We start from the raw sequence: 14,867 nt of genomic DNA, 5'->3' as shown, positions 1-14,867 counted from the left end.
AGACAGGCGAAGCAGACAGCTACAAAACAAGGTCATTTGTGAATAAAATACATTCTGAACGCATTACTGAAAATATTCTTTAAAAAGTATGTCAGGTATAGCTTTACATAGTGCTGGTTACTTTATAGCAATGCCTCCAGCCTGTAGACCTTTAGTGTAGTTGCTTAAAAAAAAAATTATTTTCCGGCATATAAGACGACCCCTGACTTTTAGGGGGTTCTTCTTATACGCCGGAAAATGTTAACCCCTGCCTGACCACAGCAGGGTTTAACAGCTGCAGCCGGCCGAAGCCCTAATGTGGTCAGGCAGGGGTTAACTGAAGCAGAAGGTAGGAACACCCCCATTGCCTGACTCCCCCTGCAGGGCCCCCATTGAAAATAAAACAGTTCAACTCACCTGTCACACGTTTCCGGCAGCTCCCCCCGAAAGCCACGCATCTCCTATCATGTTCCCGGCACAGGCAGCGTGATGCAGAGACACTGCCTGCCCTGAGGTCCCCGAAGCTCTCCCGGGCAGCCGAGTGTCTCATCCGAGAAGATTGGTTGCCGGGAGAGATTCAGGAGAATGGCAGAGGTGCCAGAAGCCCCCAAAGCGAGGCAGTGTCTCTGCATCACACTGCCTGCACCAGGAACATGATAGGAGATGTGCGGCTGCCAGGAACGGGTGTCAGGCATCCCCACCGCATATGGTGGGGATGCGGCCCTTTTTGAGCTCCCCCACCATATATGGCAACCATATAAGACGACCCCCAACTTCTGAGCAAATTTTCCGGGGTTATAAAGTCGTCCTATATGCCAGAATATACAATATATGTTTCCCTATGGTAGCAGCTATCAGGATATAATGGGGATAAGCCATTTTACATTTAAGGGGGCAAAGCATACAGCATCACTGCTTACTGTAGAGAGGCAGGGACTCCTTTCTTTTAATAGGAGTTCCTGCTCCTTTAAGTAAATGTCCATAGTGTAGGACACCAAGGAAAGGACAGTATAAAAGCCCTTTTACATGGGCCAATAACTGGCAACGAATGTTCCTAGAAAAGCTCAACTGGCTAATTTAGGAGTGCCAGTGATCAGCCGTCACTGACTAGGGCGGGACACCGCTGCAATCACTAATTGGTCAAGCAGCAAATCTAACACAGGCTCTGGGACCCCCACAGGAACTAATTTTCCCCTGAGTTCTGTTTTTGTCAAGACCTGTGATGCGGCGCTGTGGGGAAACAGGGAGAGGTAAGTGGTGCTTTTTTATTATGTTCCCCCCTGCCTTTTGGCAAATTATTTTTTTCACCAGGCCTCTCCTTTAAATGTAAAAATTTTGGAAGGTCTTTATTGTGGATGAGAGCAAGATGTGTCAGGGTAGAGAGTTACAGAGTAAGGGAGAAGCTCGGGCAAAATCTTCACTGGAGGATTGCAGGTTGCAAGAGGGACGGTAGTGGGATATCAGGTCCTCTATGCTATCCCGCAGAGTTATAAAAAGCGGTATGTACAGGACACTTTTTAAGCATACACTGGGTCAACGAGGCCAAGGATGTTTTCCTACTGAAATATGAAAATGCGGACACCAATTTAATTTCAGCCCCGATCTGTTATCTCACTGACTTGTAGTAATAAAAAACATACAATACTAATTATTTGTCTGCTAAGGCCGTTAAAGTTGGAGCTAATGAAAAGACATGACATTTTTTACACAAATATTGATACAAGATTTATCTTCAGTCAACTGTGGAACGTTGGCTTAAATCACAATTGTAAAAGCCTAATTGCGAGCCAGGGATGAATAATGACTCCATCAAACACATCTATGGCCAAGAATAAATCCTCACATTTTAATGACTTGAACGGAGCACAGTTTGAAGCATAAATAGAATATTCAGAGTTTCATCGCGTTTGAGCGTCAGCCATGAAAATAGACTTTTACAGTGTAGCTAGTTATTTCACACCTACGGGGCTCAGGTCAGTAGGAGCGGCTGCAGGGCTGGAGTGACGGCCAGCTTCAGACACATTTGGCTTGCTGCTATAGATACTGCTCCTTGGTTTAGCCCCGTGTGTTCTTCAGCCGTAACACCCGCAAGGGGATGTGAACTTTCCCATGGTAAATTCACATGTTGGAGTAGGTTTCTTTAGCACTAGCTGACACTTAGATGAGGCGTCCATGTTGCAAAACCAAAGCAAAAAGCAGAAATTACAGTAAAATAGAGCATGGGTCAAGGCAGGTGATGGGTGGTCGAGAACTGGCAAAGCCAGGTCACAATCATATTGAGCAGGAAGAAACACACCTTCGTAGATCTAGGAATCAAAGTGATCTTATCACTGTGACCCACAATTATGTGGAAAGGACTGTTAGGAAAATTTGAGGCACTTGGGTACAGACTTCAAACAGGGCCAGTTGACGTGTACTGGCCCTTTAAGAGGCTAGGAATCAGAACATGCCTGTGTCTCAATAGCGGAGTGATATCATGCAGGAGTGTGGCTAGGAGAAAAACCTCAAACACCTGGAGAGGTCAGTGATATAAGACAAGGACACCAATGGAAGAAGACTTTGGTGAGCTAAGAGCTATGGTGTTCGTTTACCACAGATAGAGCAGCATTTATTGGTACCCTGAAGTGTTGGTTTATTACAGATGGAGCAGGATTTATGGTTGCACTATTGTGTTGGTTTACTACAAGTGAGGCAGTACAGTGGTTCTGATTTATCACTGGCATAGAAGTATTTATTGATGCACTGTGGTGCTGGTTTGCTGTACCTAGGGGATAGTAGGTCTACTATATGGCTGTATTTGGAGCTGCGGGTAGTGGGTGTTTGTTGGTGAGGTCCTAGCATCAACATGGATTGTCAGGTTAGGCCCTGGTACAAAAAGTTTTAAAAGCTCTGCCCTATACTTCTATGTTATAACTAAATATACACTGGCCAGACCACTTCTTTTAGAGCAGAGGGGTGATCGGTAACCTAGAAAATGAACTGTAAGCAACTGGAGGGAAAAGGAGACAGGTTTGCTAAATGAAAGTATTTGCAAAAAAATGTACTTGACAAGTCCTACAAGTTTACCTATGTTAGTTGAGCATATTAATTTGATGGGAATCTGTGTTGTAGTCTACAAGGTTTTGATAATGTCCATGTGAAATGAAAATTCAGTGTAAAGAATTGCTTAGCCGGGATGCAGATTAAAGAAGCAGTTCAGTTTGTTTTTTTTCCGTCCCCCCTGGGTAGCCGCTGTCATGTATACTTACAGAAGATGATCAGTGTCCCGTTCCCGTAGGCCAGTTCCCGTCCCGCGGTGCCGTTCAAATCGGGCGCGCTCACTTCCGCCGGCTGCTGCGAGTCCTCTTCTCTGACCAGTGATTATACGCCGGAAGTCACTCGCTTCCATGCATTCGCTATGGAAGCGCGTGACTTCCGGCATTCAAATTACAAGGCCGAGAAGAGGAGTCACAGCGCCGGCGGAAGTGAGCGCGCACCCGATTTGAACGGCACCGCGGGACGGGACCGGAGCTACGCCGCGGGACACCGATCATCTTCTGTAAGTATACATGACAGCGGCTACCCGGGGGGCCGAAAAAAAAACAACTGAACTGCTTCTTTAATCTGTGATGAAAGTGCCTATAGCCTTTAAAGTGACACTTTAACCCCCTTTTTGCACTATGACTTCTCTACACATGTGTAAAGTATAAATTTAGCAGTTTTCATACCTTATTATATATCATAGTTCATGGTGCTTGTTCCAGTAAAAAGTGATCTTTTGTCATCTAGGGATTGTGCTTCCCTGGCACCCCTCAATTAAGTTATCGCCGCATAGGTCTCGCGCCCTCAGCGGCCATTGAAAGGGACGGCCTAAAGGTCTAGGCCCCCCCCCTCTAGGTTGGCACATACTAATGGTCGCGGAGGGGGCTTGGTCTATGCATTGATGACATCACAGAGGGGCGGTGCTACGGGTGGCATTGTGGGTGGGGCTAAGTGGCGCTGCGGCCACAAAGTCCCGCCCAGGTGACACAATCCGCAGATGATAAAAAAAAATCACCTTTTACTGGCACAAGCACCATGAGGTATGATATAAAATAAGGTATGAAAACTGCAAAATTTACCCTCTATACCTGTGTAAAGAAGTCATAATGCAAAAAGGGGGTGACAGTCTCACTTTAAATTATACATTTTTGTGCTTCCTGTACACTGCTTTAACCCCTTAAGGACAGAGCCAATTTCGATTTTTGCGTTTTAGTTTTTTCCTTCTTGTGCTTAAAAGGCCATAGCACTTACATTTTTCCACCTAGAAACCCACATGAGCCCTTATTATTTGTGCCACTAATTGTACTTCACAATTGCAGGATGAATTTTTTCATAAAGTACACTGGAAAACCAGAAAAAAAAACGTATGGTGAAATTGAAAAAAACAAAACGCATTTTGTTTATTTGGGGGGTATTTGTTTTTATGCCATTTGCCCTGGGGTAAAACTGACTTGTTACATATGTTCCTCAAGTCGTTACTATTAAAACGATATGTAACATGTATAACTTTTATATTATCTGATGGCCTGTAAAAAATTCAAATCATTGTTAACAAATATATGTTCCTTAAAATCGCTCTATTCCCAGGCTTATAGCGCTTTTATCCTTTGGTCTATGAGGCTGTGTGAGGTGTCATTTTTTGCACCATGATGTATTCTTTCTATCGGTACCTTTATTGCGCATATACGACTTTTTGATCGCTTTTTATTACAATTTTTCTGGATTTGATGCGACCAAAAATGCGCAATTTTGCACTTTGGGATTTTTTTGCGCTTACGCCGTTTACCGTGCGAGATCAGGAATGTGATTAATTAATAGTTAGGGCGATTATGCACGCGGCGATAGCAAACATGTTTATTTATTTATTTATTTGTTTACATTTATTTATTACATGGGAAAAGGGGGGTGATTCAGACTTTTATTAGGGGAGGGGGCTTTTGATTGAAAACATCACTTTTTTTTTTTTACACTTATACTAGAAGCCCCCCTGGGGTTAGGGTTATTCCCCCTGGGGTTAGGGTTATTCCCCCCGGGGGAATTCTAGTATAAGTGCACTGATCTCTCATTGAGATCTATGCTGCATAGATATGCAGCATAGATCAATGAGATCGGCTTTTGGCTGCTGCAGCCGAAAACAAACGAGTGCCGAGCCGGGATCAGCACCATTTTCAGGACAACGTCCTGGAGGAGCGATCTCCGCCACTAGACACCAGGGAACGGCTGCATACGGTAATCGGATGCAGCTGTCAACTTTGACAGCTGCATCTGATTACCTGATTAGCGAGCACGGCGATCGGACTGTGCCCGCTAATAGCCGCGGTCCCGGGCTACATGCGGCACCCGGGATTGCGGCGGTTCAGAACCCCGTTCTGAACGCCCTTACCGACAACATATGTAAATATACGCCCTTTGTCGTTAAGGGGTTAATAATGAACTCGTCAATAAAACAGTAATGCTATTAGCTCTTTAGCTCCCCCTAGATGTGGCTGTGGGGAGCCAGGATTCTGAAATGCATGTATTAGCAGGGATTTTTAAACAATATCAGAAAAAAAAACACCAGTATAAAGAAACAAGAGAGAATCAGGACAGAATGTTAGACCTAAGAGCAACATACTAATAAAAGATGAAATTTTACTTTAAGGTTTAGTTATATTGGTGATTCAAATCCCTTATGTTGTGCCTTCATAAACCTTTCAGTTTGTAAGTGACTGTCTTTATATGTACCTCTGCTTGTTATGCCACATTTTACTGTGATTCCTGTTCTGTGAAGCAAAAATCCAATAAAAAATGTTTTGGCAGAAATAAAAAGTAAAAAAAAAAAACAAAAACTTAAAAAATGCTCATAAATATACTGGTAAGTCCTTGGGTTTAGCTGTTCTGTAAAGCTGTTATAAATTGTCGCCCGTCATTTTATATAGTTCTTATATAGTGGATGTATCATTGCCCCTCTGTGTGCTGTAGAATCACAGGGAACATGACTTCACACCGAGTAAAATAAAGGGGCCATAAAAGGTTAATTAACCGATATTTATATATAAATGCCTTCCATTTCTTGAGCACACATGGATATAAAAGAATTACACCCAAATCAATATCCGGTCTGCACCTTATTTTCTCATCAAATCAAATTAAATATTTAACTGTTCGGGAGGTTCATTTAGATTTCACTAAACAGACTCCATAAGGCTAAATAATCCGAGAGACAGAGAATTAATACTGTCACACGGTAAGGGAATGTCACGTTATTAAAGCATTACCTAGTAGAAAAGAAAAACCTTAACATATTAATAGAAAGTCAGTGTACATTGGAGGGGGGCACATAGGTACTTGAAAAGCCCTCAAGCATCAGCCTAAAAATTGCACAATTTTATTGTATATTAATTGTAGATTTTTTCCCCCCGCTCTTTTCTGTACATATAGAGACATGGGGGGGGGCAATATTTCTATATATGGGGAGTAGGGGCTTTATTGCTAAATTGGGGCACAGGGGGCATTATTACTGACAGAGGTACATGGGTGAGGGCATTGTTGCTGAACACATCAGGGGAGGCATTGTTAAATAATATATGGAGACATAGACCCCGCCTATATGGAGGCACAGGAGAGCATTATTACTATATGGAGGCACAGGGGAGCATTACTACTATATGTAGGCACAGGGGAGCATTATTACTATATGGAGGCACAGGGGAGCATTATTACTACATGGAGGCACAGGGGAGCATTATTACTATATGGAGGCACAGCAGGGGGAATTATTAGTATACAGAGGCACAGGGGAGCATTATTAGTATACAGAGGCACAGGAGAACATTATTACTATATGGAGGCACAGGGGAACATTATTACTATATAGAGGCACAGGGGAACATTATTACTATATAGAGGCACAGGGGAACATTATTAGTATACAGAGGCACAGGAGAACATTATTACTATATGGAGGCACAGGGAGCATTATAACTATATGGAGGCACAGGAGAGAATTATTACTATATGGAGGCACAGGGGAACATTATTACTATATAGAGGCACAGGGGAACATTATTAGTATACAGAGGCACAGGAGAACATTATTACTATATGGAGGCACAGGGGGAGCATTATTACTATATGGAGGCACAGGGAATCATTATTAGTATACAGAGGAACAGGAGAACATTATTACTATATGGAGGCACATGGGAGCATTATTAGTATACAGAGGCACAGGAGAACATTATTACTATATGGAGGAACAGGAGTACATTATTAGTAAACAAAAGCACAGGAGAATATTATTACTATATGAAAACACAGTGGAGCATTATTACTATATGGAGGCACAGGAGAACATTATTACTATATGGTGGCACAGTTGAGCATTATTACTATATGGAGGCACAGGAGAGCATTATTACTATATGGAGGCACAGGGGAACATTATTACTATATGGAGGCACAGGGGAGCGTTATAACTATATGGAGGCACAGGGGAGCGTTATTGCTATATGGAAGCACAGAAAGGCATTATAACTATATGGAGGCCCAGTAGGGCATTATTACTATACGGGTGCAAAAAACAAATTGATTAACAATACGGCCATGTGCACACTTCATGTAACACCGGCCATTCTATGCCCCAGCCGGATCACAGAACGGCTGGTGTTACTGAAGATCAACCCGGCCGGTACAGCAGTACCGTCCGGATGATCTTCACTTCTGCTGAATTCGGATGCGGGTGCACATTGTCCAGACAATAGGAGACAATGTTGCGGACCACAAGAAGGTATAGTGTCTTGGGGACCAGCTTGTAGGTCAGTGATGGGAGAACCTTCAACCTGCCAGCTGTTGCTAAACTACAATTCCCATCATGCCTGAACAGCTAAAGTCTAAGCTTTATCTGCCCAGGTATGATGGGAATTGTAGTTTTACAACAGCTGGAGGGCCAAAGGTTCCTCATCTCTGTTGTAGGTGAATGAGTCTGGTATCAGCCCATGCCTACGAATGACATTGGCAGTAAAATAAAGCAGAGCTCAGTGCCATGCCATTGCTGAATAGAGAGGGCACTGGGTCCCCCCAAAATGATCAATCACTCTCAATTCTTGGCTACATACCTCAGAGACAGATACAAGCCTTACCTGTTAATGGAGAATGGTGCTATTGATCTGATTAAAGAGGCCACCGCCCCGACTTTAGCAGCTTCTGCGGCTCCGTATGCCCTATACTGTACAGTCTCCCCATAGCTGATGTATGGCTGGTTGTAAACAACAATCTTCCCTTTGGCCTCTCCAGCTCTCTTATGCAGTTCATCGAAAGAAGACACCACAATCACTTCCGCTGTTATTCCTGCAAAAAAACAAAACAAAACACAGAACGTGAGCCTTTCTGCCCACCGGACTGCTATGAGAGAATCCTCTGTACAGAACTACAGAATAGACACTCTGGTACAAGGGCGTAGCTAGGATTTATGGGGTCCCATGAATCCCGTACACCCCCCATGCACATACTCTAATGACCTGGCAGCCGGTGGGTGCTGTAACCACCATGGAGGCAGACCACGTTTCACTAGGGGGCCCATAGCAGTTGGGTGGTCTGCCTCCATGGTGGCTATAGACATAAATGGAATCAACAAATTTTTTGCTAACCAAAGAAAGATAAAACTAAGATGTGCCACCAATGAGAATCAGGTATTCCTGAGGGGGTGGATGCACTTTGAACAGGGGAGGAGCTTTGCTTGAGTAGAGATCTACAAGCAAGGTCAACGTATAGCAGAGAATGAAAGAGTATTTGAAGCAGATCTGGCAGCATTGTGTCCGGGAAGATCTGCTCTCCTACTTGCCCAAAACATGTCTGGGATAAGCATACTGTATATTTATGGAAAGACAAACATAAAATGAGCATAAGAGCAGACTAGATGGACTAGGAGGTCTTTTTCCGTCAGTTTTTTATGTTTCTAAAAGACACTAAAAAGTGTTTTTTGGTTTGGGAAAGTGGGAGGCATCAGTTACAAGGCTGCTATAGTCATGAAAGTGGAAACCCACCTTCTAGATAAACCCTTATACTTCTCTTAATGCTGACTAAGGGCTAAAGCCCCTATTACACGGGGCGATGGAGAAGCAAACAAGCGCTTTCAATGCTCACTTGCTCCTCGTTTCCCGCTTGGTGCCAGCACTATTACACACGTCGACAGCGAGCGGGTAATACCTCCCTGCCCTCTCTGTAGTTGTTTGCCCATACTGTATAATTCCCTTCCCCCTTTGTCGTTGTTTCCCCATACTGTATACTTCCCTCCCCCCTGTTATTCCCCCATATTGTATACATCTTCCTCTGCAGGTAGTCCCCCCCCCCCTGAAGTTGGCCCACGTATCCCCCGATGCGCCATATTCGGTGTCCCTTACTATGCATCTTCTTACCCCCCCCCCCGCCTCCCCTGCAGCTTGTGTTGAGCAGGTGGGGGCGGAGCATAAGAAGTCTGGCACTGATTGGCTGATGCTCAGCACCCAGTGTGAGGGATCTGGTCAGCTGACTACAACTAGGGCTTATATTTTAAGCCTACTCAAAAATGCCTGCAAAATGACACTAGGTCTTATTTTTGGAAGTAGGTTATATTTTCGGAGAAACATGATAATAATGATTTTTCTATGAAAATAGTTTTCTATTTAGACAACTCCTTTAAGAAAAAGTGACAAGTCAGTATAACCAGCTGGACATGATTCACTGGGTTAGAATAAAAGCAGCTCTGTAATAAGCAGGGATAACACATCGGATTACATGTTATAGATCGCCGCCATTACTTTACAAAAATGATATCCAGAAAAAAATAAATCAAATTATTATAATCATCTCTGGCATTAATATAAAATGATGGTATTCAGACTGAAGTGACTGTATCCAGCAAACAAACAAGGCCGCTCAGATTAAGGACACTTCTGCATTGAACGTGGTTACTTGTAGCTACGTACTTGAATTTTAATAATTTCCTGTTGTTTTATCCATTTTAATATCAGCATTATCCACTTACATCCACATGAAAATCAAATCTCTTGGGACAATAGTACTCAGATAAAACTAATATAAACTAGCAGAGGCGTACACATAAAGAGGGGGGATGGGTCCTGCAGCAAAGACCTAATGTGCCCCATTATTGTACCAGGTTTTGTTTCTCCTCCAGGTTCTTGCTGCACAAGGCTTAGAAAAGCACAGCTACTTTTTTGCAAAAACAGCACCACTCCTGTCCTCAGGTTAAGTGTGGTTTTGCAATTCAGCTTCATTCATTTTTATAGAACTCAGCTGCAAAACTTCACACCCAAGAGCGGCACTGTTTCTGGTAGACAGCAGCCATGTTTTTTCTAAGCCTGGTCCTTTTGGGCTAAGTTGTCAAGTGGAAGGTCCTAATCAGTATTTGTAAGTATAGGTACATACAGAAAGAGCTGTCAATCTGTGAGTAGGACCGCCCATTTGACTATTAACCCAAAACAAGAAGAGATTTACATCAATAAATGACAAATTATCCCTGAAATTTTCCCACAAAACTGCGTGTACATCTTCTTCTATGTTACTTTCAATACTTTTTATATTATGTAACAAAACACATACCCCAATAATACACGTTACATTTTACAATTAGATGTTATGTACAGATTCTATGACCATATCCTATATGGGCTTCCTTCACGGATTCTGTAGTTATATTTATTTTTTACAACTACTATTTAGGGTGTGTTCACACGTACAGGATCTGCAGCGGATTTTCTGCTGCGGATTCGCAGCAGATTTCATCTAAATAACTGAACACAGCATTTGCTGCAGATCCTGTACGTGTGAACTCACCCTAAAGGGGTATTTCCTTTTCAAGTAATATAGTTATTAGAGAAGAGCGCAACCTGCATGCTTGAATCTGATCATTCAGCAATTGATTACTGGTGGCTGAAGAAGTTGGATGCACCCCTAGGGACTCCGGGAAAACATGGACACAGCCATAGGCTGAGATGGGAATACCCATTTTGGATGGGTTCACATATAACGGAATCCGCTGTGATTCCCATACTATAAGTTTGAATAGGATTACATACTCGCAGCAGAATTTTCATCCTGCCGCGAGTATGTTTATGCCACCCCCCTTAACCCGCGGTGGCCCAGTGAATACATTACCGGTCTGCACTCCAGCTTGCTTCTGTAGCACCTGGCTCCCACTCAACCAATCAGTGTGCTGTCCTGCCGCAGCCACTGATTGGCTGAGTGGGATGTCGGGGAGCCAGGAGCCACAGAAGCAAGCTGGAGTGTGGACTGGTAATGTATTTATTGGGCCACCGCAGGTTAAGAGGGTTGGCATAGATAAGGGGGGTGGAGGATGAAAATTCTGCTGTGGGTATGTAATCCTATTCAAACTGACATTATGGGAATCGCAGCGGATATTGCTGTGAACTCGCACCTTGAGATCCACTGTGATTCTGTTATATTGTATTACCACAATTATTGTTAAAAATATTTTTCAATTTTTTTTTTTTTTTTAAAATATATTATTTTGTTTGAAAACTCCATACACAAAAAAGTGGACATAAATATTCATACAGCAGCAATTGTATAATGCAGACAAGAGCTCCACCAAAAAGACATATAGTGGCCAGTAATGGTTAGAGTCTGAGCATCACGTATAATACAATAATTAATTTGATTTCCAGTAAAAGTGTTCCATAAAGGTTGCAGCTCTCCGCCAGGAGGATGTATAGGGAGACATAGGCTTAAATTACCCGCTCATTTCTCTTTATACATATTTCGAAGGCCTTGCCTGGTGCTTTGTGCTCTGTAAAGCGGCGGCCGCCCTCAGAGAGATAACACTAGAGCCTCTCCGTTGATTAGATTCACAAGGCAGACTGGGAAATGCATCTCTGTTTCAATTTCTCACCTGTTATACAAGCCGCATAGTTCTGCCGCTGGGTCTCCAGTGAGATTTACGCCTGCTAGTTTCTATTTACAGTTCGCGGTGATTTATGTTATAAGATCTGTCAGACGGAGCTGTCGTGATTTGGCTGGTTTGTTACATGGAAATATGGTTTCTGGAGGGACTGTGACTTCACTATGTTAATTTAATGCCTGAGAGTGCAAAAAAAAAAATTCTACATTTGTATTAGATGCGCAAGAGTCATGGGCTCCAGTTTGATGGGCTCTTATCGATGACGGTGGTGGTGGTGGGGAAAATTAAGAAAATCCTGTATTATCATTGTGTTTGCCAAGTTACCAACCAGAACCAAGTTAAGGGTGCCTTCACACGTACCATATTGCTGCGTTTTTAACGCTGCGTTTTTTACATGTGAGTTTTGATTTTCACATGAAAGTCATGTGAAAATCAAAACGCGCATGTAAAAAACGCAGCAAAAACGCAGCGATAAAAACGCAGCGATACGGTACGTGTGAAGGCACCCTAAAGCTGAAGGATCTCATATAATAACATGGTCTTGACCCAAGGACATATGCTCTGTTAAAGGGATCTATCCGTTCTCCTGATGTGTCTGTTTTAGTAAAAACTAGAGATGAGCGCAACTCATTCCGAGTCTGATCTTGCGGCATTTGATTACTGGTGGCTGAAGAAGTTGGATGCCACGCTAAGGCTGCCTGGAAAACATGGACATAGGTTGTATCCACGTTTTTCGTAGGGCTGCATCTAACATTTCAGCCACCAGTTTTCAAATGCCAAACGACTGGATTTGCGCATGCTTGAGTTGCGCTCATTTCTAGTAAAAACAACGATAGGCCATCTTTTCTTAAAGCTCTTAATTTTGCTGTTACTATTATTTAAAATAAGCTTGAGAAATAACACAGATTTGATCGGGGGTGAGGCTCACCAACGATCTCTAGATATAGCCAGGAGAAGTGGTTTACTCCCCTGTCTCCTACAATTAAATGAATCAAGCTATGAGCTGGGGAGTGAAGCATGCTCTCTACCAGCTGTATCTAGAACAATCAAAAATTTTAACATGTCAAAAGTTTTTTCTACATTACAAAACTAATTAAGGTCCCAAAATACTTAAATCAAAACTCAGCCAAACTCTTTAACTTTCAGAAGAACAGTTAACTGTCTAAAGTGTATGGAGACCTCCTGATTCTCCATCGATAGATGATGTTGGGGGACTAAAGAGTAAGGCATATTAGATTTCAACTGCCTCACACAATATCTTCATCAGCCAGCAAACATGAAGTTTCTCTTAGGGTCCTATTCCACGAAGTGATTTCTCGACAATTAACGATAAACTATCTCAAACGACCGCTATGGCGAACGACCTGAAAAGTTCACCCAATTACACAGAATGATGATCGTTACTTATGATCGCTCTTGGGGTCACCCTGTCTGTCGTCGCTTCTTCATTAGTCGCTACTGTGAACAACCGAACACCGTCTTATTACATGTGAACAATCAACATGCGAACTATCAACGATAAAAATAGGTCCAAATTCTACTATTGTGTTAATCGCTACTCCGAACGACCGAACGACATCTGATAACATGCGAACGATCAACGATAAAAATAAGTCCAAACTCTATCAAACAACCAAAAATTTCTCGTTGGTCGTTTAATTGTTGTCTGCTATTACACTAAACCATTATTGTTCAAAATGATTTTTTGAACGATAGTTGTTCCGTATAATAGGGCCATTAGAAAAGTACAGTATAAATAAACTAACAACTGGGTGATGCCATACCACTTGTAAGTAGGATGTGTTCACTCATAGTCTAATTTCCCTGTTGGTTTTGCAGCCTGCAATTATCAGAAATGAGCAACTGACCAACTAATGAAAGGGATATGGAGAAGGCAAAGGATGCCGGTCTTTTCTTGACGGTTCTAAAGATTGTTCTATTGACCATTTGTTTTCTACATTATTCCACAGCATAGTCTTGCAATTGTGCTTGAATGCATTTTCAATTCCCTTAAAATAGATTTACCATAGCCTAAAGGGATATTCACATCTTAAGAAGATATCCTCTATCTACAGGCTAGAGGATGACAAGCTGAACTGTGAGGGTCCAGACCAATGGGACCCCCAAAGATCCTGAGAATGGGGACAAAACTGTCTTTAAAATGAACTGGTTGAACTGGACTTGTAGGCAGCACTCCGCTTGTTCTTTTTGGGGTTACCAAACATTGCCAAGCAGAGCATCATTCTTGGGATTAGTGGAGGTACCACCTAACTACTTGAGAGGTCAGTTTTAGTAATCAGGTACAGTGGTTATGTACATAAAGAGGACTGTCTATCAGTTAAATGACAGCTGCACAGTCCTCTCTGCTCCTGCTTTGCACTGATCTTTGTGATCTGTATGACGAGTCCATAAATAAGGAAGGGTCACATCAGGCCATCTCAGGAGTCCAGAAAGTATCTCCTTTACTGACCAAGACCATTGGGTACTCTACCATTAACTCATTCACTGCTCTAGATGTCCAGGGCTTTACACTGTGCCCCTCTATTATTTAGGCATTGTGTGGCAATGGCGGTTCTATTTGTAGAATAGGTGGCAGTATCACATAGGAAATATATTGCAGTTTTATGTGGCAGTACAGTAGGTGTTAGGTATGAAATAACTAACACCTTTTGTCAGTGCAAAGAGTTCACAGGCGTTTTTTCTTTTACTAGAAGTATAAGAGATACAGGGCTTATATAACTGAAGCAAACCGGGATAATGAATGTTGTTGAGTCCCTATAACAGATGATCTTATGATTATCCTCTATGACTTCCTGAAGAATCACTACAATTAAAATGAAAGACAAATTCTCATATGGAGTCACCAGGAATTCTCTAATCCCAAGCTGGATTATATTCTTAATTTTCCTTTTTTTTTTTTGGCATCCTGAACATCCGTAAGCAGTAGCGTAAGGCCCTGTTCACATCACAC

At 42.5% G+C, this 14,867-nt stretch overlaps 1 protein-coding gene across 1 annotated transcript in view; it reads right to left on the bottom strand.

Moving 5' to 3' along the window:
* CPQ (carboxypeptidase Q) overlaps nt 1–14,867 on the bottom strand; it is a 358,322-nt gene that overhangs the window by 244,787 nt on the left and 98,668 nt on the right. Inside the window, exon 3 of the mRNA XM_069957319.1 lies at nt 8,121–8,328. Within this exon, the coding sequence (XP_069813420.1) occupies nt 8,121–8,328 (208 nt within the window). The remainder of the gene's footprint in view (nt 1–8,120; nt 8,329–14,867) is intronic.

This window comes from Dendropsophus ebraccatus, chromosome 2, assembly GCF_027789765.1.
Source record: "Dendropsophus ebraccatus isolate aDenEbr1 chromosome 2, aDenEbr1.pat, whole genome shotgun sequence".
Lineage (NCBI taxonomy): Eukaryota > Metazoa > Chordata > Amphibia > Anura > Hylidae > Dendropsophus > Dendropsophus ebraccatus.
This window is presented reverse-complemented; position numbering and strand designations above follow the sequence as displayed.